This window comes from Macaca fascicularis, chromosome 8, assembly GCF_037993035.2.
Source record: "Macaca fascicularis isolate 582-1 chromosome 8, T2T-MFA8v1.1".
Taxonomy (NCBI): domain Eukaryota; kingdom Metazoa; phylum Chordata; class Mammalia; order Primates; family Cercopithecidae; genus Macaca; species Macaca fascicularis.
This window is the reverse complement of record NC_088382.1, coordinates 40244153-40267712: the sequence shown is the minus strand read 5'-3', so window position 1 is coordinate 40267712 and position 23560 is coordinate 40244153. Positions and strand designations below refer to the sequence as shown.

The 23560-nt window shown below is 37.9% G+C and overlaps 1 protein-coding gene across 2 annotated transcripts in view; it reads right to left on the bottom strand.

The window, feature by feature from the left end:
* KCNU1 (potassium calcium-activated channel subfamily U member 1) overlaps positions 1 to 23560 on the bottom strand; it is a 162649-nt gene that overhangs the window by 25957 nt on the left and 113132 nt on the right. For both annotated transcript variants that reach the window (XM_045398140.2, XM_045398142.2), the window contains exons 20-22: positions 9831 to 9927; positions 6103 to 6327; positions 4598 to 4787 (exon numbers count right to left, since the gene is read on the bottom strand). In XM_045398140.2, the coding sequence (XP_045254075.2) occupies positions 4598 to 4787; positions 6103 to 6327; positions 9831 to 9927 (512 nt within the window). The remainder of the gene's footprint in view (positions 1 to 4597; positions 4788 to 6102; positions 6328 to 9830; positions 9928 to 23560) is intronic.

The window sequence follows — 23560 nt, the reverse complement described above, 5'->3', positions numbered from 1 at the left end:
AGCCTGGCAGAGACACAACAAAAAAAGAGAATTTTAGACCAATATCCCTGATGAACATCGATGCAAAAATCCTCAATAAAATACTGGCAAACCGGATCCAGCAGCACATCAAAAAGCTTTTCCACCATGATCAAGTGGGCTTCATCCCTGGGATGCAAGGCTGGTTCGACATACACAAATCAATAAACGTAATCCAGCATAGAAACAGAACCAAAGACAAAAACCACATGATTATCTCAATAGATGCAGAAATGGCCTTTGACAAAATTCAACAGCCCTTCATGCTAAAAAAAACTCAATACATTCGGTATTGATGGAACGTATCTCAAAATAATAAGAGCTATTTATGACAAACCCACAGCCGATATCATACTGAATGGGCAAAAACTGGAAGCATTCCCTTTGAAAACTGGCACAAGACAATGATGCCCTATTTCACCACTCCTATTCAACATAGTGTTGGAAGTTCTGGCTAGGGCATTCAGGCAAGAGAAAGAAATCCAGGGTATTCAGTTAGGAAAGAAGAAGTCAAATTGTCTCTGTTTGCAGATGACTTGATTGTATATTTAGAAAATCCCATTGTCTCAGCCCAAAATCTCCTTAAGCTGATAAGAAACTTCAGCAAAATCTCAGGGTACAAAATTAATGTGCAAAAATCACAGCATTTTTGTACACCAGTAACAGACAAACAGAGAGCCTAATCATGAATGAACTTCCATTCACAATTGCTTCAAAGGAATGAAATACCTAGGAATCCAACTTACAAAGGATGTAAAGGACCTCTTCAAGGAGAACGACAATGAAATAAAAGAGGACACAAACAAATAGAAGAACATACCATGCTCATGGATAGGAAGAATCAATATCGTGAAAATGACCATACTGCCCAAGGTAATTTATAGATTCAATGCCATCCCCATCAAGCTACCAATGACTTTCTTCACAGAATTGGAAAAAACTGCTTAAAGTTCATATGGAACCAAAAAAGAGCCCGCATTGCCAAGACAATCCTAAGTGAAAAGAACAAAACTGGAGGCATTACGCTACCTGACTTCAAACTATCCTACAAGGCTACAGTAACCAAAACAGCATGGTACAGGTACCAAAACAGAGATATAGACCAATGGAACAGAACAGAGTCCTCAGAAATAATACCACACATGTACAGCCATCTGATCTTTGACAAACCTGACAAAAACAAGAAATGGGGAAAGGATTCCCTATTTAATAAATGGTGCTGGGAAAATTGGCTAGCCATAAGTAGAAAGCTGAAACTGGATCCTTTCCTTACTCCTTATACGAAAATTAATTCAAGATGGATTAGAGACTTAAATGTTAGACCTAATACCATAAAAACCCTAGAAGAAAACCTACGTAATACCATTCAGGACATAGGCATGGGCAAGGACTTCATGCCTAAAACACCAAAAGCAACGGCAACAAAAGCCAAAATTGGCAAATGGGATCTAATTAAACTAAAGAGCTTCTGCACAGCAAAAGAAACTACCATTAGAGTGAACAGAAACTGACAGAATGGGAGAAAATTTTTGCAATCTACTCATCTGACAAAGGGCTAATATCCAGAACCTACAAAGAACTCAAACAAATTTACAAGAAAAAAACAAACAACTCCATCAAAAACTGGGCAAAGGATATGAACAGACAGTTCTCAAAAGAAGACATTCATACAGCCAACAGACACATGAAAAAATGCTCATCATCACTGACCATCAGAGGAATGCAAATCAAAACCGCAATGAGATACCATCTCATACCAGTTAGAATGGCGATCATTAAAAAGTCAGGAAACAACAGGTGCTGGAGAGGATGTGGAGAAATAGGAACACTTTTACACTGTTGGTGGGATTGTAAACTAGTTCAACCATTGTAGAAAACAGTATGGCGATTCCTCAAGGATCTAGAACTAGAAGTACAATATGACCCAGCCATCCCATTACTGGGTATATACCCAAAGGATTATAAATCATGCTGCTATAAAGACACATGCACATGTATGTTTATTGCGGCACTATTCACAAGAGCAAAGACTTGGAATCAACCCAAATGTCCATCAGTGACAGGCTGGATTAAGAAAATGTGGCACATATATACCATGGAATACTATGCAGCCATAAAAAAGGATGAGTTTGTGTCCTTTGTAGGGAGATGGATGCAGCTGGAAACCATCATTCTCAGCAAACTATCACAAGAACAGAAAACCAAACACCGCATGTTCTCACTCATAGGTAGGAACTGAACAATGAGATCACTTGGACTTGGGAAGGGGAATATCATACACCGGGGCCTATCATGGGGAGGGGGGAGGGCGGACGGGGGAGGGATTGCATTGGGAGTTATACCTGATGTAAATGACGAGTTGATGGGTGCTGACGAGTTGATGGGTGCAGCACGCCAACATGGCACAAGTATACATATGTAACAAACATGCACATGTACCGTAGAACTTGAAGTATAATAACAAAAAAAAATTTTTTTTAAATCAATTTTTTTGTTGATTTAACGAATAAAGTAGGAAAATCACTAGATATAAAGGAAACTAAAATTAGAATCATAGGTTTATGTTTTTTCTAGCCCCTAAAGAAGGTGAAATTTCAATAATAGTAATAACAGGAAGAACTATTCACCTAGACCATCAACTAAATGACTTATGGTGTTGTCAGTTATCCTGGGCTTATATTGTGCATGCATTTTCATTGTATATGGATTTATAAATTTTTTTTTTTTTTTTTTTTTCTCTGTCACCAGACTGGAGTTCAGTGGCACGATCTTGGCTCACTACAGCTTCTGCCTCCTGAGTTCAAGCAATTCTTATGCCTCAGCCTCCCGAGTTGCTGGGATTACAGGCAAGAGCCATCACACCAAACTAATTTTTGTATTTTTAGTAGAAACAGGGTTTCACCATGTTGGTCAAGATGGTCTCAATCTCCTGACCTCGTGATCCCCCCGCCTCGGCCTTCCAATGTGCTGGGATTACAGGCGTGAGCCACAGCGACCTGCCTATACTGCTTTTAAAGTGAATACTTGTTCTTTGTCCAATTATGGACAGTTACCAGCATGCGCACACACACACACACACACACACACACAGAAACAAATGATGAGTGAATCCAAGGAGTGACCCTAACTGCTAAGCTAAGGATTCCTATGGTAGAACAAAACAGCACTTTTATGGAACTTCAGATTTGCTCAGCAGAGGTAGGGTTCACCCCTCCTTAGCCTGGCTGTTCATGGCACTTTGATATTCATGAAGTGCCTTGTTATTAGCTCTGCTTTGGAAAACACCCTGAAAGCCTGGTCTCTGGGTTGGGATTGGTTGCTTAGTGAAGGTCTGTCTAACAGCTAGCTCAGTTTGCCCACCAAAGATTAGATTACTGTTTTATTCCTTTGTGCCAATAACCTTATATTTTCTTGCATAACAACAGTGTCTCAGAATCAGAGAGAGATTTTTGGTTTCCCAGTTTGAATCATGAACATTTTTATCCATAGCCATTATTATGAAAAGCCTTGCAATGCCTTCAATGCTAACTTCTTCAAGTGCCATGCAAAGTGGGACAGCTGTGGTCAGAGGTTGCATGGCCCAAGGATTGAGTACCTGATCTTGATACAGAGAATCAATTGTCCCCAAGGAACATAGTTGGATCCAGGGGATTCCAATCATGACTTACTTTTATTTCTTGAATTGGAAATCTATTTTAGATACAGAAAATTCTTTAGTAATAGTACTTTTAGATTAGGTTGAGGGGATGGTAGTCAATTTTTAGAAATAGACTAATGTATAAGCTTTTTCCCATTTTGAGGGAGAAGGAAAATCACAATTTTGTCATGGGGATTGACCATAGGCACATTTTGGGCATAGTGAAATGTGCAGAAGCACCTCAGGTGTCACAGGCTCATTTGCTGCAATTCAACGAGTATTTGTTAAACATCAACCAAATGACAGTAATTGCAATAGGCACTGAGAGAAATACAAAGGGAAAAAAGACACGATCCCCATCCTGGAAAGATCCTTGTATCTCCCTCACCATCTCTTTCTAGTCTGAAGTTGAAGTATGACAGTTTCAGTCTATAGATGTTAGAAAAGATCTTAGTCTTCTAAAATTCATATACTGAAACCATCTCAAAAAGGAAAAGAGAATCATGGTTCATTCTCTCAACCACAAAACTAACAATTTTAACTTGATTGCATTAGATCTATAAGATCCAATGAGAATTTCATAATAATAATAACTATAGTAGTACCTCATTAATTAAAATAATATCCCACATGCTATGTTCACTGATAACAACAAAAATGATAACACTTCAAAATTGTGTTTTTTCCTTAAAAATGAAAAAATAAAAAACCTGTGTTAAGTGCATTCCATTTAGAAGATGCATACCATTATCCATTTGACTTAGAATTCCAGAGCCCTGAACTGTGGGCTATTTCTACTATAGGATTCTCAGGATTGGAAGGGACCTCAGAGGACATCTGGCCCACCCTCCTGCTCCCCATAATTAAAATACTTCAAAGAGGAGTTAATTCTCTTTTCTTTCTCCATACGTCCTAGCTTCTTGTCAGGGGTGCTGTTCTCACCTGACACTGAGGGTGACGAGTCAGAGGAGGAGTCAATTTGCAAAGATCCGATGGTGAGGGTCGCCAGGATGGCTTCTGCGTCTACCAAAGTCTGGCTGCTTGATGGCTTGGATGGGGGGGACAAGACAACACACATGGAGCATTGCTCTATATTGGCCGCATGGAGGTCTCCAGAATAAAGTGCGCATCCCTAATGAGAGGCAAACAGAGAGAGGAGGCACTTGTCTGATGGAAGGATGCTATATCACGGCTCATGGTGGTAGCTCTTTGTGAGTGATGTAATTTTTCAGCATTGAGCTCCAACCTTCACTGATTTGATTTTAAAACTTAGTTACCTCATATCTGACACATTTAACCTTATCAAACATTAATATTTTAGTGTGAATAAGTTTCATAGATTCTTTCCTGAAAGCAAGTTTGGATGAGACAGAGGAGAGTGGGGAGGGAGGAACAAAAGTCCATGCCACTGACTCAGGTGGAAGAAGAGAGTAGGGTCAGGGTAACAGTGATGAGGCCCTACTTCTACTCCCTGGGTTAACTAGCAAGGTGGCAGTTGCTTCTTTCTTTGGTGGGAAAACAGAAATCGATCTGGTACTGTCTTCCAGTAGGTTGGAGTCTAATATAGGGTAATTCCTAACACTAGCTGGATCAGATTTGCTCTTTTATTTTCTGCCTTTCAATGTACTTAAGCAGGAGAGGTAGTACAGGGAACCTTACAGTGGCTTTTTTAAAAAGCAAATGCAATTTGCTTCTTGAGAGAATCATTTTTGAAATTTGAAAAATATTTCTTACATTAGATTGGTGCAAAAGTAACCATGGTTTTTGCCATTACTTTCAAATATGTTGCTAGCATTATGAAAATGCTTTGGTGCATATCTCAAGAAAATGAAATGCTTTGGTGCATTTCACAGTGCACATAATGGACTCCTCAATGAGTGAAATGGTGGCATAGAGTGGGACATAGATATACGCAAGTTCTGGGAAAATATAGTTGCAACCACAATACCACATAAGCAAAATCCCTCCTCTCCATACAGCCATCAGGGACCACGTGGCATTATATGGTTCATATAAAATGTCTCCAGAAAAGATGAAAAAGTTAGAGCACAAAGGCTGGCCAGTATTAGTTTAGGTGTAGCCATTAAATTATAATCAGACTCAGAAATGCAGAGAAACTTATTGTACAAAGACCATAAAACATGGTGATTCAAGCATTAACTCAAGAGCCACAACATCTGGATTTAAATCCTAATTTTGTTACTTACTTACTGGCTGTGCAATCTTGGTCAAGTCACTTACTCTTCCCATGCTTAAAGTTCAATAAATTTAACATCTACTCATAGGGTGGTTTTGAGATTAAATGAATTAATATAGGGAAAATATTTAGAACAGTTTCTGGCATCTGGCAAGCACTGTAGAACTGCAATATTATTATCATTATTAATTCTAGTCCCATTTATATTGAAATCCTTATAATTATTAACTATTCCTTATATGATACTTACAGGCAGAATGTATATCTGGGGAAAATTCCGGAGAAATCGCCATTCTCTCTGTAGATAGTCCAGAGACCCAATGAACACTATGTCCTTCAGCTCCTTCCTGGTATAGTTGCTGGCTCTCAAGGGCATTACAAAGTTCCGAAGCCCTATCAGGGCTGATTGGGCATCTCCAAATACACATGCTACAATGTGGTTCCGAAACTTATGTTTTAACTTGCGACTTCGTTTCTAAGGATAAGGATTCCAGAGTCTGGTCATTTTTATAAACAAGATGAGAATCCCTCCAAATGGACCACCGCTCCTCCTCCCAATTCTTCTAGGTACATCCATAGCTCTACCTTCATAAGGTGAGTAGAATTTTGCAAATTGTTTATAAAAAACAGAACTCATGCGTAAGTGGTGCAATTACACCTTTTACTTTTTTTGTGGAATTTCTTTTTTATTTCACTCTCTTTTTAGTTTTCTATTAGCTTGGAGTGCATCAACTAAAACTCAGATTAGCATCATTCTTCAGGGTGTGAAATCATTGGACCAAATGGAGAAAGTATTTCTTGATTTTTGTTACATATTTTTAGCCTTGTATGTGCCACAGTAAAATTCGGTGAAAACCTAAGAATCCAAATTCAATGCTAAATTATGTCTTTTAGTGTTATACAGCAAGCCGTATAACATATTGCATATTCAGTGGGGTTTCATTCATTAATTTGAACCATATGAATTTACCTTTTTACGGGTCAAAAATGGTTGAACAGTGGCAATTTCATATGGTTCAGTTGAATACACTGAACTGGTTCTATAGACTCCTGCATCAAGGAAATTCATCAAACAAAATGTATAAAAGAAAAAGAAATATTATAAAAATTTCATTTCCCCATCCTGTGTCCAAGTGTTCTCATTGTTCAAGTCCCACCTATGAGTGAGAACATGCGGTGTCTGGTTTTCTGTCCTTGTGATAGTTTGCTCAGAATCATGGTTTCCAGCTTCATCCATGTCGTGGGGTTGGGGGAGTGGAGAGGGATAGATAGCATTAGGAGACATACGTAATGTAAATGAAGAGTTAATGGGTGCAGCACACCAACATGGCACACGTGTACATATGTAACAAACCTGCACATTGTGCACATGTACCTAGAACTTAAAGTATAACAAAAATTTTCATTTGATCTCAAACATTTGAATATGTCTCATACTACTATCAGCATTGCCAATTGTTAACATTGTCCCTGTGTCTCTAAGTTGAAAACAAAAGAATATGTATGGAATATATTTAGGTTTCTCCCACAGTTATAGAGACCCATAAAAACAATAAATGTAACTTTTAAAGAATGATATTCCTGTGGGAAACTTATCTTAAGCCTATGTGTGGTTTCTGTCAGAGTACGGCTAATGTCTCCTCTTAACAGCACTGAGATGTGACAGAGAGAACCCTGGACTCGGAGTCAGAAGATGTGATTTTGTATTCTGGTTCTATTGTTAGCTATATGACTGAGCAAATTACTTAACTTCTCTGGTTCTCAATTTCTTTGTGTTTAAAATGGAAAAAAAATAAAACAAAGAGTTAATTTTGTTGTAGGACATAATATATTGAATGTGTTTATTTCTTAACTCACTAAAAGTTGTTCAATAACTATCAATCAAATTTAAAAGTTATTGAATTTCTATATTTTCAAAGGAGGACACTTAGAAGCTGGTACAGAGTAAGTTAAGTGTATTTAAATTTCAGCATGAGCATTTCCTGTATTCCTAGACACATAAAGACTCAGAATACTTCAAATGGATATATCATTCTTCTTTATGCCAGTCCTTTGCTCGGTTAAATGGCAATCTTCTATGAAACAGGCACTGATGAAATTTAACAGGATAAACAAGTAGCATCTGACATTTCAACAATTAAAAGTTTACCAAATTAGCATATACTGGGAATATTGTACTGTACCCTCCTTCCAAGAGGGATCTCCCTGCGAGGGGAAATAAAGCTACTTGTCTGGAGAGCCTTCCTAGAGTGATATGAATCTTAACCAAATCTATTAAATAATTGTCTCTAGCTAATCCGATTAGTTTTAACTTGAATAATGAAGCCTCTAACTGTATTTAATGTAACATGTCTAAAGTCCAACAATTGCTCTTCTGAGTAGAACTAAACAATTAGAAACAAGATACATGGCAGAGTGCATTAATGGGCACAGCTAGAGAGGCAATTTCTCCGAGAAACTGTGGCACAAAACTGTCTCCTGATTAAGAAAGATGGTGGCTATTGGAGGAAGGGGAGGATGTCCTATTTGTTCAAAGTAACTTAAATTGATCATTTCTACTTGACCCTTTTGCAGATGAAACCAAGTTTAAAGGCTCCTCAAATTTTGCAGTCCAGATATTTCTTTCCTAGGGGTACACATTTCAAATTTCTTAGCATTTTTAAAACTAGAAGGCATCCTAAAGTTAACAAAAGACCCAGTTGGTATTCTGAACTATATTCCATATCAAGTATCATAAGGGAAATATCAATCATGGCAACCTGTCTGCATTCTTAATAAATATGATCTAATAAAACTTCTGCTATTTCCATCCTTTGGTCTCAAATGTCTCAATCTGCAACCAACTTCCTAACCTTTCTAAAGATTTGCCTCCCACTGAAAATATGTTTGTCTTCCTGCTCAACGGATGTTTATTTTGTATAGTTCAGAATAAGACGTAATTGCTAAAATGGTGAGTTTCAGCAACCCTAATAGTCTTCCAGTTGGTATGACAGCTCTGACAGTTTTGTGTTTCTGATCAAATGATGGATCATGCTTTTATAAAAGTTGAAATATATTCTGTCAGGACATTGGCACTGAGCCACAAAGATGTGTATGTATGCATGTGTGCATCTATCAAAAAAGTGAACTAAACTCTTTTGGAAAGCAAGAAAATATATATAAGTATCAATTAGTCATATATAAAAAAATATATAGGGTTCATACAGCATGCAAACAATCATTTTTATTAGTTAAATTTATCAGCTACTACTTGTAAAGTAAACCACTAAGATTATACTTCAGTTTCCAACTCCAGAAAATTACAGTAGGGGGGCATCTGGAAAGCAGGTGCCAGACCCTGGGTTAGGATACAAGACTTTTTCCATCTTAGTTGCAGGTATTTCTGTGAGTTGAGTTAGTTTGTCTCTTTGAGAAGAGAGACAAGGATATGACTGTAATATCTACAAAGATTCACCCTGGTTGTATGGAGTGTTTAGGACGCATATTTGTGGCTAATGTGTTAAATCTAAGTAGAGCCAGCTTTAAGAAAAACCACTACAGAAAATCCAAATTTCAAAACCAATACATTAGAAAAATTCTTATTTACTTAAAAAAAAAAAGACTACAGAGTCCTTGTAAACAGTAGGTTTCCCTGGTGCATTTAAATTAATTAGATTTACTAGGAAAACAGCAAAATTTTGAGAACATTATTCTGAATAACTGAGTCAGCCAAACTGTTAAAGGAGAGAGGAAATAGTTGAAGACATATAATTGTTTGAAATTCCAGCATATTACTCATGTAGGCTTTGTCAAATGCCTCATGTGTTACTTTGTATATTATTCATATGGCTGGTGAGGGATATGGGTTTTTTTTTCTTTTTTTGACAAATTCATAGTTTACAAAGAGAAGTGACAGGTGCTTATGACTAACATAGGAACATCATTTACCCTAAGAAATGCTTTATCTTATTTGAGATTTGATGATGCAAGATCACCTACCAGAGTCACCTTGTCCAAAGAGATTGGTTTGCACCAGTGAAACATCCCACTGCTATCAAGCTGGTCAGAATCTTGTTCTACATCATGTGGAAAAGTCCTAAATAGGAAGAATTGAGAGTTAGTTTGAGACTATTTGGAGCTCCTCTGTAACAAAGCCGAGATGTAAAACTCATCAGAGCCTTGAGATCAAAGAGGAGAATAGCATAAGTAGAATGACCACAGGTCTGTAAGACTCTAGAATAAAGGCTTAGATGTGAAGAGCACAAAGAGCCCAGACTGTATCATAGCTGAAGACACACTTTGGGCAAAAGCTACATAGGGATTTTTTTTTTTTTTGCCTTAGATTATATGTACCTTGAAGATAGTTATTTCTGGTTTTAATTTTGATACTGTATGATACTGTTATTCATTGGTAGATATCATGAGCAGTGTTTTGGGCACCTGAATATAGAATTTACATAGCTGTGAGAGATTCAATCACGGGTGATATTTCTCTCCTTAGCATATTTTCCTCCTGTCTCCTTTCCATATATTTTTCTGAATGGTTCCCTGTTGAAACATTCTGATTTAGTAAATACTTTTTGCATTCTTTAAAGCTTTCATCACTGGTCTGCATTTGCCTAGACTTTGCTTTGATCTTGATCTAAGTCTTGGCAATGCCATCCCCGTGGTCACCCCACACTGCAGTTAGACACAAGTTTGTTTCATAATATATTCAATTCATGACAGGGTTGGATGTTCTTTTGAAAAATCTCACTCTCATCCTAAGGAATGCATATTTGCTTGTGAGAGAATAAGAAAACCCTTGTCAAATTACAGAAAATCGAGGATTAGAAAGGCCTATATCAGCCAGGAAAATCTAGGCTTACACTGCAGAAACAACCTTAACATCCCCAGGGCCTAACACAACACAACTTACTTCTTCTCACCTACACGATATATTTTACTCAGGTGAAAAGATGTTTCTGCTCCACACAGGCAGCCAGAACCTGGGGGACAGAGGTTCTACCATCTTATGGCCTCAACATCTGGAACATGCATACTCCTCAGTCACCAGGCAGGGGAGGACAAAGGAACTGGAGAACCAAGCCTAGGCCTCTAACTGCTTTGGTCCAGGGTGACTCCCTTCATTTCTCCTCACATCTCATTGGCCAGAATTAGTCACATGGCTTCTGCTGACTTTAAGAGGTCTGGAGAACATGGGAAGTAACTTAAATTGTTCAGTAAACATTTCTGTCTCTGCCAGCAACTTTAAAGACTACCCGCCCTTATTTTATGCATAAAAGTCAAAGAGCTAACAAAGTGCAAAACTGGCATTTGAATAGAGTGCTGAAGTTGAGGTTACCAACCTCACCATATCCAGCTGCTTTCCTTCCTGAGTGTAGGGACAGGTAGGTGGGGCCATGTGACTAGTTCTGTCCAATGAAATGTGAGAAGAGATGGGTCAGGCAGTGAGAAGCTCTCAGGTGAAGTTCTCAGGGTCTCTCCTAGCCTGGCTGCTCCAGTGGGCACCTTGAGCTGAGTGCCCTGGCTTGCTTGGCCTATGCTGGACATGTAATGTGAACAAGAAATAAACCTTTCTTGTGCTCAGCCACTGAGATTTCATAGTTGTTATCAGGGCATAAGTCCATCCCATTCTAACACCAATTCCTTTTGCAAAACACATGTTCCATGGTATATTAGTAACTGGAGACATCCTAGAAGTAACCAGAGTTTGAGAGCAATGGCCCCTCTTTGACAGTCACTGATATGGTCTGGCTGTGTCCCCACCCAAATCTCATCTTGAACAGTAGTTCCCATAATCCCCATGTGTCATGGGAGAAACCCAGTGGGAGGTAATTGAATCATGGGGATGGTTACCCTCATGCTGGTCTTATGATAGTGAGTGAGTTCTTAGGAGATTTGATGGTTTTATAAGGGGCTTCTCTCAAAATTCACTTTGCACTTCTTCCTGCCACCATGTGAAGAAGGACTTCCTTGCTTCCCCTTCCACCATGATGGTAAGTTTCTTGAGGCCTCCCCAGCCATGCTAAACTGTGAGTCAACCAAAACTGTTTCCTTATAAATTACTCAGTCTCAAATATTAGCAGTGTGAGAACAGAATAATGTAGTCACAGTGCACTTTGGCCTGTGAAAGGTTCTGACAACAGCATATAAAAGGATTTCTGTGATATAGAAATCCTTTAAAAATTGTATAACCCAATGTTTCACAACTTATCTGACAAAAGCTTTCACTATTTACTTACATGCTTACTTATTTTATTTATTTAAAAGTATCTGTTATTGTCCCCTAAAGTCTTTTGGAATATACTGTACTGTGTGTCACATTACAGATTCAGTCATGCTCATCTCAGATGTAACTGATAACAATGTTCTCCCATGCAATTTTACTCTACATCTTGGGAGAAATACAATCTATTCCCCTTCATGCTGCAGGGTTATGGGGTTTCCTTGTGAATTAATACAGTTTATTATTCAACGCCTAGCCCCCAAACTCAGACCTCAACATAATGACAAGCAATTTTGCTTTCCTCAAGCAGTCTAGATTCTAAATTGATATCTTACACCTTATTTTTTTTTCAGACAAAAGAACTTACTCCAACTTAGATTGAAGTGTCATACTTCAAAGTAATAGGACAGAGAGGACCTAGAAGGAGAAGCCAGGATAGGGGGAATGGGATACTAGAAACAGGTTTGGAAAGTCAGAGAGGATAATTCCTAACAAGAGTGGCCAAGGTCTTGATGCAATCCTTAATCTCCTCTTGCACTTAAGAACTACCTATAAACTTAGTGGGTTTAGTGAATTCTAATCATTTGCCTAGTTAGACGATGTAACATATAGGCTTCAAGGTCAGCTTGACCAAAATGGGTTACCCTGTTCATTCAAATTAACATATCTTTTGGCAATTTAAATATCTATAAGCCATGAGCTCCAACACCAAGTTCCAAAAGACCCACAGGCTCTCTTAATTGCACCAGACAGGACCCTGATGACAGCCTTATGACAAGCTTCTTAATGGGACTCACCAGCAAACACAGCTAATACCTGAGTCTGGTCTTGATTTTCATCAGGATTTGGAGAATTGATGAATAGTATTATTCATCCATAGAACCTCTTTGTCTCTATCAGTCGCTTCCTAGACACTCTCCCTAGGATTCCTCAGAACATGTGTTTACATATCATGACCAAGTTGGTAGTGACTGTCTTTCAGGGACTCTTTGAGAACAATTTGGAAATAGCTATGTTGCCTTTTAGGAGGTGGTTCCCTGCTGTCTGCCCTCAGCACTCAAGTCTACAGCTGCTACTACTACTTTCCTTCTGGTCACTTTCTTCAGCTTTTCTCTACTTCCCCTCCTTCTCCACCCTCTCCACCCTCATGATAAATGAAGAGTCTTTGGTCTGGTAATTAAATGCCCTTTTGGCAAATTTAAGGTGATCTTCTCCCAAGCACATTTTAACATGACTCAGAATAGGGAATCAATCACTGTACATTTTTATCATAATAAAAGTGTGATATATGTATACAAGCTGTCACAGGCAACATTTTTCTTCATTCTAATGTTATGAAAAACAGACATGCCTTAAAGGAAACACCTGTTGGAGACCGATATTTAAAAAATTCTGGAGGAAACCCACTTCATCATAAAGGCATCCATCTGGTGTCCTTGCCAAAGCAAAACCGAATGCAATTTACATCACCATCCCTTAACTGAAGCTCCCTTCTGCCATATGCTTTGCAAATGTCATGATCCTCACAGAAACATACTCTCCTACAGAGACTAATAAATCATCTATGAGAATGTTCAGCACCAGCAGTCTTAGAACTGGGAAGCAAGGAATAGACCATAAAGGTTATGCTATAGGAGGAAAAGGTAGCCACGGGGTACCATTCAGGTCAAAAAAAGACCTGTCAAAGTCTGACCAAGGTCGAGGGGGCTTTGTATATAGGAGAGGCTGGCAAGAAATGTGGCGGGAGTTTTATGGGGTGGCCTTCAGCAGGATGTGTTTGGGATAATGGTGGGGTTGGTTCCCTTGGTCACATATCTTGCTTCTTACTGCCCAAGCAACAGCGTGTTGTATTTTTGCCTGGGAGCATCCAGGAAGCAATGAACCTTGAAATGTCTGAGTCCCATCTCCAGCTTTCAGCTTTGGAAGCTGCTGGATAAGAACAGTTTTTGCAGCCTGTCCACTTGTGGCTGCGTAGAGCAGCACGCAAATCAGCGTTCCTTTCTGATGATTGCTTTTCTTTGGATTGCTTTGATATGCATGAAGACTGTGTCTCATGAGCAGAATGTGTTGCCTCATGAACAGAACGTGTCACTTGAACATGTTCCAGCAGGGAAAGGCAGCTCTGTTTTCTGTGACCATTCTGAATAGAACTTCTATTCTCTCATGTTCCTAGCAACTTATTCTGTATAAATCCTATCAGTTAAAGGAAAAAATAAATAAACCTTGTGCCTTTGGTTGCCAGTGGTGGCACCTGATGAAAGACAGACCAAACCATGTAAGAAAACTTCTATTAAGAAGGTAGACTAGGTTTCATTGTGCCAGGTCAGGAGGCATGGTTTCCAAGAATGTAAATTTGTTATCATTATTTTCTCCAACTTACAGATTTGACTCAGATGATTCTTGAAGGTGATCTGCCAAAAAAATGAGATCTTCCACTGTTCACAATATTTATTAGAAAGTTCAAAAAGCCTCTACAATTCCTTTTTTTTTTCTTTCGTAGACCTCATTTTCGGCTATGTTAGGAAATCCTGGCTTATGACCATTCTACTTGAAATTTCCTTAAAACCCTACAGATGGCTTGTAAATTCTTAAGAGAGAGTTTTCTGGCCTGGATGCAGAGTAATATATTTTTGGGGCAAGATTTGAGTTTTACAGAAATAACAACTTTCATGAAGTTCTAGCATAGAGAGAAGGAGGGAAGAGCATTTGTGTGTCCAGCAGTTTGAGTGGCTTTCTTGGTTCAATCTTTTGAAAACTCCATTGTGACTGTCTCTTGAACATAATAGTCAAGTTCTCGCCAAAACTCAAGAAAAAATCCTGTGTCTCAGGATGCCTTTGATGGTTCTGAGATTTTTGTATATCAAAGGCCACATGTGCCCTCTCTCCAATGACTTTATATATAATATAGCAAGGCTATTCAGTTTACACCTGACTTGGAAACACTCACTTATTGTCAATTCTGATGAATTCTGCATGTTATGGGGAAAAAAATCACCAAAAATTGGGGAATGTAAGGACAGGTTACATATGCAGTGCTTCCCACCTGATCCTACTCACATACCCCCATCCCACAGCGATACACATATTGTAGTCAAATATTAAAATCTGAGCCTAATCTTTATGGCCACATTATGATTTAATTTTTCTGGATTTCATCTCATTGCTGTTTATTCATTACGAGGCATTTTATTTTACCTTAGAGGGAAATTTAAGATTTAAAAAAATTGATAATTTTATATAGTTCATTTCCCCAGGAACCTGTGTATGAGCAAGCTGAAAAGAGATCCTATGAGTGCCAAGAAACTTTCAGGACCAAGCAACTGGGGACATAATTCACCCTCCCTGTTAGAAAGGCCTCTGTGACTCCTTCCTTTCCTACGAGGAGTGAAATGGGCACCAGGCTCTGTGTCTTGCATCCGGCTTGGCCAGTTAATCCTTGCTGTCACTCCTTTACTGGGTAAAGTTTTATAAAGACCTGCCATGAAGTCTCATGGGATGTGACATACATTGACAGCAGCCTGGTTACTTCCAAAGCACCAAGCCCCCTTGCTTGCCATCTGGGACAACCTTAGGAAACCATTTGAGAAGAGGAAAATAAACCCACTGTCTACCAGCCATTCTGCTTTGCTTGGGTTTCCCAGGACATGGAGACTTTCAGGACTAAAACTGGTCACTCTGTTGCCCAAATGGAGATACTTCTTTGTGCTAATTTGAAAAGCTCCCTGAGAGGAAGAAGAGGAAAGAAAGAATAAAACACTTGAAATATCATGCCTAGAAAGCCTTCCACGTTGTGCAGAAAACTTTCTACACCTCTGTGTTTATTGATGAGCTCTGTTGATGTTTAATGGAAGAGCAGGCAGAGAAGACAGTTAGGTGGCCAATAGCCCTGAAATGTTTTAAGATAAATAGGTTCTGTATTCTTCAACCTCTCTCCACTTCCTGGTCTCTCCTGATTCTTTGCATACACAGAGTCGTCATGAAGTCATTATTAAATTATAAACTTTAATAGTAGAGATAATAGGTATGATTTTAAAAACATCTGTAAATGGTATTTTTTAAAGGAGGTATATAAAAATTCAGGATATCTTTCTATTCAGTGTAATCTAATTTCAGTCTACGTAGGAGAATGTAAACTGTATTCTAAGGTAAACCAGATCAGCTGTGAGCGGAGCGTTCTGTTTGCCTTTAAATGCTGCTTTACAGATGGGCTCTATCAAACTTGTGGCCTCTGCTTTCAATGTTTACAATATAAAATCTCCACAAAGGCTTTTTTTTCTATCTTCTAGCTTAGAAGTTAGATCCAAGGTCAGAGTGGCCCCAGCCCAGGTGAGGCAAGACCAGGATAGAGTTTCTGTTAGATAAACCCACATCTGAGCCGATATTTGAACTTCTCTGTGTTAAGCTTTGCTTTATTTCTGATGAGTAAAAACTGACAGCTTTTCCACAGAGCATTTTCTGTGAAAACACTTGTGTAGGCATCTCTGAGTATAAATTGTTACCAGACGAAAAGAGAAAGATAAAAAGACAATTTCCCTCTTTCTCACCCATTCTACAGATGAACCCTCATTTAAATCCCTTTACATTTCATGGATATTGCATTTGGGATTTTCTATAACATGAGGACAAATGAGATATGACCCAGAGTAGGTTCCTTTAATAAAAGTCAGAGTCTGTGCCCTCGACAAGCCTCGGGCTCATGGCAACCCTCATAGGAGACATTTCCTCAGCCAATTTTTTTCAGCATAAGGTTATAGTTTTAGGTGCTCTTTCCCACACTCTCCAACACTTTCTAAATATCAACTTGCATAGTAAGTGTAGAGGTTGACCTAAATAAAAAATACTTCCGCCGGGCGCGGTGGCTCATGCCTGTAATCCCAGCACTTTGGGAGGCCGAGGCGGGCGGATCACAAGGTCAGGAGATCGAGACCACGGTGAAACCCCGTCTCTACTAAAAAAACACAAAAAATTAGCCGGGCGCGGTTGTGGGCGCCTGTAGTCCCAGCTACTCGGGAGGCTGAGCCAGGAGAATGGCGTGAACTCGGGAGGCGGAGCTTGCAGTGAGCCGAGATCGCGCTACTGCACTCCAGCCTGGGCGACAGAGCGAGACTCCGTCTCAAAAAAAAAAAAAAAAAAAGAATACTTCCCTCCCATAGACAGTTGTGGCATACAGTTTTCTTTGTGTATTGGACAATGAACTGAACAATTAAGTCAGTTACTCTGACACTTTCAATCCTAAAATGCATCACTGAAACAAATGCAAATTTCATACACAAGACTGTATTTTTTTTTCTTTTTTCCATTTTAGTGGGGTATGGAGATGGGGAGTAGGAGCATGAGATATCTGAAAACTACTTCCCTTTTCATTGTATTGATTCACTTCCCAAGGTTTTATGGGATTGAGTTCAGGTCAGGGTTCAACATGACATAAATGCTTTCTTTATGCAGTGGGTTGGGAGGCTTGGCCTGGAAAATTATTAACATTAATATCCCCCAAAAGGAATTGGAACTGGAAAAAGATAGCACCCATCAAAATGTTACTGGTGTGAGGTGCCCATGTGTTTATGTGTGTGAGAGAAGGATAGAGGGGGTAGATATCAAACTCTGCAGAGGAAATTAAAATAATTGCAGGGTATGTGGATATTTTAATGTATTTTCTCTACAAATGGGAAGTTATTTGTGAAGTATTCTTATCCATATTGCTTAGTTTCTCTGAAATCCCTGTGGCTGAAAGTTGAAATGGAGTCAACATAGTGTGCTGGTGATTATGGATTTTTGAAAACATTGGAAGGACCCAATGATGTGTTGAGGACCACAGACTTTAAAAATTTCCTCACATCTGGAAGCCATCACTGGAGGAAAGCCTGTGAATACAGGCATCCTGAGTGTTATAACATTTTACTTAGTACCAGCAACCTGTCAAGAAGCAATGGAGATAATGGAGATGGAGGCCATTTGGGATCACTCACGACATGGAGTCCTCCCGGTCTGTGTGTTACACAATGGCTATTTTTAAAAGGAGGCACGCCTTGATTAAAGATGAAAAGTTAAAAATAGGAGTCTCTTGTGGGAGGGAAAAGGTTATGGACAGTGTTCTTTAACAAGAAGATGTGATTAGTGTAGGGCTGTGACTAGGTATGAAAGGTAAGCATCAGAGTTTTTTAGTGGGCCGTATAAGAAGTGCAGGATGAGATAGCCTCAGTAAGGCAGGGGCACTCATACTTAGATGTTTCCTATGCTTTAGTTTTTTAAATTAAAGGTGAATGAAAATGGAAGGGGGTAAGAAGGAGGATATTCACCCTGCTCTGTTCACCTCTAATTTGAAATGAAGTTTCTAAAGGTCAGTAAGTCCTCAGCTTTCCTGATGTGTGACTCTTGGTCACATTCATATTTGGATTCCTTGAAGCTAAGACCTGTTGCACCAAGAAACTATCTAGATGTTCCACTTCTTATTCTAAAGCTCCAGAGGGAAATACTGGAAGTCATTTATTTCCTTGTAAATGTTTTTACTTAGTTGCAGCCATTTATGGGGGGAGAGAGGAAGACAGACAGACAGAGAAAGAGAGAGAGAGAGAGATATTCTATAAATTTTATGGGAATTTCTCTACAATTTAAAAATCACCACCAAACATACACATACACACAGCTTTTGGCAATAAAATTCTGTCTTATGTCTAATCAAAATGTCTGCACAATGGAACCACTGTGCATGCTGATAAGTGAGTTTTGACTCAGACCCTTTTTGCTATTGTCCCATAGCAAGAACAAAATCACCTCATGGTTCACCACTAGTTATAACTCATGCAGAAGCACATGCATTTCTCTCTTTACTGATCTTGTGGAGTAAATGGAAGATGCAAAATTGTGTACTGTTAAAGTTTTTTAGGTAAGCAACCTTGTCTTTTATAGACTAGAATAAACTGGCATATGTATGAAACTATCTTAATACAAATATAAATAATCTCACTTCCTGGTGATCAGTTTCTTGATTATTTTGCAAGAAAAAATGTTTTCCTATTATCTCTTTCTCTTTCATATCAAAAACTCCATTGAAATAAATTCCCAATCATGTCTCAGCTCTTTTTATTGTTTGAAAAAGAAAATAAACTGCATGTTCTCTGAAATCTTCCTCCAACCTCTTCTGTTTGATCATCTCAAAGGAGCAGACCTTCTTTCTCAGAGTTTCAGGGATAAAAGTCCAACAGTAACCACACCAAATTTTAGATGTCTTAATGATTATCACATTCTATTCTTTGATTCCTTTATCTGCTGTACTATTATTTTTTGTTTCCATGGAAAATTAAGCTTATATAATTGAGTCAATTTCTCTTTAAAAGTATTATTCACCCCTACCTTTTCCCAATTTTCCAACAACCTATTAATCTAAACTCAAAACATTTATTAGTAGTTTGGAATGAAAATTATTGCCTTTGTCAAATTATCATAAATCTAATCTTTATTGTTTCCAGACATCTGATGTGATACTGTTCATTTTAACTATCTAGAACAGAGTTGACAAATTTTATTTTGCAAAAGGCTAGATAATAAATATTTTAAGCTCTTCAGGTCAAGAGGCTACATTGGTATCATGTAGGTACTTACATAACAAGAAAGAAAAAAAGTTTTTATAAATATTCATTGATGGTATTTAAAATATAATAGTTTAGTAATTTAAATTTCTTAAATTATAGGTCTACTAATGAAAACAAAATAATTTTTAAGGAATTTTTAAAAATTGGCATTCATGTTAATATTCTCTATCATCAAAATTAATTGCAAATGTTCATATGTTAATGTTGACACCAACAAAATTTAACATATTTTATCTTTGAAAATGTCTTTTCACACAGATAGGTACTATCAAATACCAATAGTGCTCCAAGAGCATAAGATTCTATAATAATTGAGCATATTTATTGCTTAGAAGTCATTTATAGAATTTTATTAGATTCTTCTTTTGATATTTGCCTTTTAGCATGTCATTATATTGCAGATTAATCACTTGCAATGAAAGTTTAGGTAGAATCTTCTCAATTGCATTGTTAAGTAAACTTTGAAATATAGAATTTTTTTAGCACTTGCATCAAGGTCTAAAACGACAATGCTGAAATTGAGATCAGAAAATATATCTACTGAAATTTGTGTGGAAATATTAATCTCGTTTTTTATTTTAACTTTTGACAGCATGGGAAGTATATAAAGAAGCATGATATTAGTTGTGATTCAAAGATTGATGATTGTCATTGTAATTATGATAGAGCAAGTTTCACATATTAGCTCTGCTTTGACTTTCAATTGGAGATGATGAAACCTGCAGTGAATAATAAGTTTTGAAGTCGTTTAGTGTTCTGAAATAGTGGTCAACAGCACAGTTCTTCTTATTCAGAAACATTTTAATCTTGATCCAGGTTTAAAAAATAACACAAAAGGCTAGGTACAGTGGCTCATGCTTGTAATCCCAGCACTTTGGGAGGCCAAGGCGGGCAGATCACTTAAGGCCAGGCATTTGAGACCAGCCTGGCCAACATGGTGAAACCCCACCTCTACTAAAAATATAAAAATCATCTGGGTGTGGCAGTTAGTGCCTGTAGTCCCAGCTACTTGGAAGTCTGAGGCAGAAGACTCACTTGAACCGGTGCAGTGGGGAGGGCAGAGGTTGCAGTAAGCTGAGATAGTGCCACTGCACTCCAGCCTGGGTGACAGAGAGAGACTCTGTTTCAAAAAAAAACCCACAAACAACTTTACTATTGTTAAGTTCTTAAACTGATGTGTCGTAGGGTAAGTCAGGATATTCAGCTTTTATTTCTTACAAAACTTTATGGAACTAACAATGGCAAAGTTTATGAGAGCTAATGAAGTTTACCATTGACACTTCTGGTTCAATAACTCATGATAAATTCATATATTCTTCACAAAATACTTTGTGATGGATAACACAATAAGGACTATAGTCTTTATGCATTTTACATTTTACGAACTTTGTAAATTTGTCTAACTAGGACTGTTTCTGGTCCACGTGTATTTTTGTATCAGGTGTATTACATCTTAGCAGATTCTGCTTCAGATTATACTGACTTAATATTTTCTCAACTTCTTTGAATATATTTTCACAGGTAGTTGTGCCATGCAAACTATTCACAGAGGCCATTTAGGCACTTCAAACTCTGCACTGACTCCTTGAATAAACAATAACTAAGCTGTATCAGTAATGTATGTTAACATATTAAAAGCTGAGGGAAACCACTCACAACTATTTTCCTTATTTTTAAGTGATATTAATATTGCTTCTGATGTCTTCAATTCTTCTAGCAATGATTTTTGCTGAAAGGTTAATAGTGCTAGGCAGTTTTATTTTGTCTGGATACATCTTTTGGTCTTCTGCAATCAAACACAATTTAATTGACTCGCCATCAGTAAATGACTTCTCTTTCTTGGTTAACAAGTGAGTCACTCAGAAACAAACTCTGGTTGCAAATTCTGCTGTGCTAAGATGTTCTTTTAAAATTTTATAATTTTTCTAACCATGGCTTCACCGTGAATTGGGAATATTGTATTAAGTGCCAAGTTTGATAATATCAGCATATATTGTATTCTTTTACCACAGTTATACTTTCATCACAAATGAAACACAATGCTTTGTATGGCAAATCATATAAAAACAGGTAGCGAAGTGGATTTTGACTTCTAATCTAGAAAGCAGACTGATACCATTTTAAAATAGCATTTGCATAGACCAAAGATATCACAAATACTCAGTGGCATTTGTTAATGGAAAATTTTTTTGTGAATTATCTATATTTCTAACATTTTTGGATTTTTGGCTTGCCAACTAAAAGTGTCAAGTTAGAGATGAAGAAAGGCATTGCTGCAAAGAGACGGTCTTAAACCAGCTTGAGAGACCATTACACGTTTAATAATAAGACGAAAAATAACTATAAAAAGTAACTACAAGGGACATTCTTCCAGAATGGCAGAGTTAGGGCCTTTGAATATTCACTATTCTACACAAGCAATGAGAATATTGACAAAAAAATTATCAAAATCAACATCTTCAGAGTTCTGGAAATAAACCAGAGACTTGAAGCAATATGAGGAGTATTTGTTTAAGAAAAAATGATGAGATCTTGGTAAGAACAATAAGTTTCATGGTATTTTTGAGAAGTGCTATTCCCATTCTGCTCTCTTTAGTTCAACAGCAGCCTTCAAGATCAGAAGCCTTACAATAACAGTAGCTCTGAAAACCAGCAGTCTGGCAGCCACCAGAGAGAAAATAATAGATCTGAAGCTGTTAAATATGTTTATTCACAGAATATGTTACTATTTGAGCTTTCTAGCAGCTCCCTGGAAATGCCCACTTGCAGGGCTTATCTTTATTTGGCCTGGGAGCTTCCTCAGTGGAATTTTTTCCTGAGGCATTTTAAAAAAATAATCAGCAGTAATTTTTTAAAATTGCAAGTATCTGAGTTATAGTTAACAATGTGGCCAAAAAAGACTCATAAAAATCTTCAAAAGAAAAAGCTGGAGAATTAGAAGTCTATAGAGAGGACCAGGTGTGGTGGCTCATGCCTGTAATCCCAGCACATTGGGAGGCTGAGGCAGGTGGATCACCAGAGGCCAGGAGTTCAAGACTAACCTGGGCAACATGGTGAAACCTCATCTCCACAAAAAAAAAAAAAAAAAAAAAAAAAGTAGCTAAGCATGGTGGCTCACATCTATAATAACAGCTACTCAAGAGGCTGAGTCAGGAGAATTGCCTGACCCCAGGAGGTGGAGGTTGCAGTGAGCTAAGATTGTGCCACTGCACTCTGTCCTGGGTGACAAAGCAAGACTCTTGTCTCAAACAAAACAAAAGAAAATAACCGACTTCTTATAGAGGGTATTAAAAGGTTTTGAAACATTCACTGTAGGAAACTAAATAAAAATAAAATCATGTGCATGTGCAGAGTTGTAAATACACCTAGGGAAAAAAACCTGAGATATTCCTAATCTCTTCTGGCTGATATTGAGACTGCACAAACCAAAAATGAAGGCTAAGGCAAAGATGTAAACTGCTAAAATGTCAAAGGAATTACCTCAACATGCACACAGAATCCCTTGGCAAATATAAGAAGACTTATCAGTTGAAGGCATTTAAGGAAATCTCAGTGCAATCATTAGCTGACCATAAAGCTAAGTGAGTAGAGATTTAAGTGTCAATGTACAACAAAGCCTAGCAAAATAGTTTTTAGAGTTGTCATATAATATTATTTAAAATGCCTGGCTTTCAACAAAAAAATTATGAGACACAAAGACAGAGGAAGTATGGGCCATACCTGGCAGGTGGGGTGGGGGATGGGACACCAATAGATAGATTACAAGAAAAAAAAATGGAAATTCTGGAGTTAAAAACTACAATAACTGAAAAGAAAATTTTAGTGGAGGAGCTCAACAGCAGATCTGAGTTGACAGAAGGAATAAATGAGCTTAAATATAAGTCAATGGAGATAATGCAGTCAGAAAAATA